The sequence below is a fragment of the Pipistrellus hanaki genome (assembly GCF_964339955.1).
Source record: "Pipistrellus hanaki genome assembly, chromosome: 4".
Lineage (NCBI taxonomy): Eukaryota > Metazoa > Chordata > Mammalia > Chiroptera > Vespertilionidae > Pipistrellus > Pipistrellus hanaki.
The window spans coordinates 85,268,375-85,269,819 of record NC_140506.1 but is presented as its reverse complement, the minus strand read 5'-3'; the positions used below and the strand labels follow the sequence as shown (position 1 = coordinate 85,269,819).

Sequence of the window (1,445 nt, the reverse complement as noted above, 5' to 3'; positions counted from 1 at the left end):
GACTTCATTCCTTTTTACGGCTAAATAGAATTCTATTGAATGGATAGACCACATTTAATTTATCCATTCATTAGTTGATGGATATAACCACCTTTGGCTGTTATGACTTTCTTTATAGTTCCACAGAAGACCGCTTAGACATGTTGTCCTGCAGTGGAGATCTGTCTGATGTGTTTCTCATGATTAAACTGGGGTTAGGGCTTGGGGAGGAGGACCAAAGAGGTAAGTGCCCTTCATTTCTCATATTGAGGTTGTATGCTACTAAAATGATTTCTCACTCTTAAAAAAAAAAAAAAAATACTTTTGGCTTTCGGCTCGGAGGAGGCTCAGGTGCAACTTTCCTCGGTCATCCCAAATCCGGGTTCATCCGACACCAGCTGCCTCCACCATGCCGCTGAAGTTCGACCCCAACGAGATCAAAGTCGTATACCTGAGGTGCACCGGTGGGGAAGTGGGTGCCACGTCTGCCCTGGCCCCCAAGATCGGCCCCCTGGGCCTGTCCCCAAAGAAGGTTGGTGATGACATCGCCAAAGCAACTGGTGATTGGAAGGGTCTGAGGATTACAGTGAAACTGACCATTCAGAACAGACAGGCCCAGATTGAAGTGGTGCCTTCTGCCTCTGCCCTGATCATCAAAGCTCTCAAAGAACCTCCAAGAGACAAAAAGAAGCAAAAAAACATTAAGCACAGTGGAAACATCACATTCGATGAGATTGTCAGCATTGCCCGACAGATGCGGCACCGATCTTTAGCCAGAGAACTCTCTGGAACCATTAAAGAGATCCTGGGGACTGCCCAGTCTGTGGGGTGCAATGTTGATGGCCGCCACCCTCATGACATCATAGATGATATCAACAGTGATGCAGTGGAATGTCCGGCTAGTTAAGAACTACGAAGGAAAAGGACTCAAATAAAGATCATTTGACAAGCAAAAAAAATATATATATATAATTGATGTTTTTAGAGAGAGGAAGGGAGAGGGAGAGAGTCACAAACATTGATGAGAGAGAAACATCAATCAGCTGCCTCCTGCACACCCCCTACTGGGGGATGTGCCCGAAACCAAGGCACACACTCCTGACTGGAATCAAACCTGGGACCCTTGAGTTCGCAGGCCAACAAACTATCCGCTGAGCCAAACTGGTCAGGGCGATTTCTCACTCTTTGATATGTACTTTGATTACCTGGCAGAGGTAATAACTGTCAGATTTCATTACTGTTAAAGTGCCCTGATTTCAATAGACAGTTGCATCAATTTCCCCTTCACTTTAACCACAAAGTTATAATTCGAATATTAATTTTTTGCTGCATAGATATATTAAAGGGAAGGCTAGTTTTAACATATTTGATTTGGATTTATACTTCAAATAAAGACCTTTTTTTCCCCCCCAGATAAAAGACATTAATTATATTAAAAATGTCACACTGCAGTGATTTGCAGAGAT

General features: G+C 43.6%; 1 protein-coding gene across 1 annotated transcript; it reads left to right on the top strand.

Annotated features, from left to right (window-relative positions):
- Positions 1 to 368: 368 nt before the first annotated feature.
- LOC311621829 (large ribosomal subunit protein uL11-like) lies at positions 369 to 938 on the top strand. The gene has a single exon (XM_084882222.1). The coding sequence runs from the start codon at positions 389 to 391 to the stop codon at positions 884 to 886; it is 498 nt and encodes a 165-aa protein (XP_084738348.1). The 5' UTR covers positions 369 to 388; the 3' UTR covers positions 887 to 938.
- Positions 939 to 1,445: the final 507 nt, after the last annotated feature.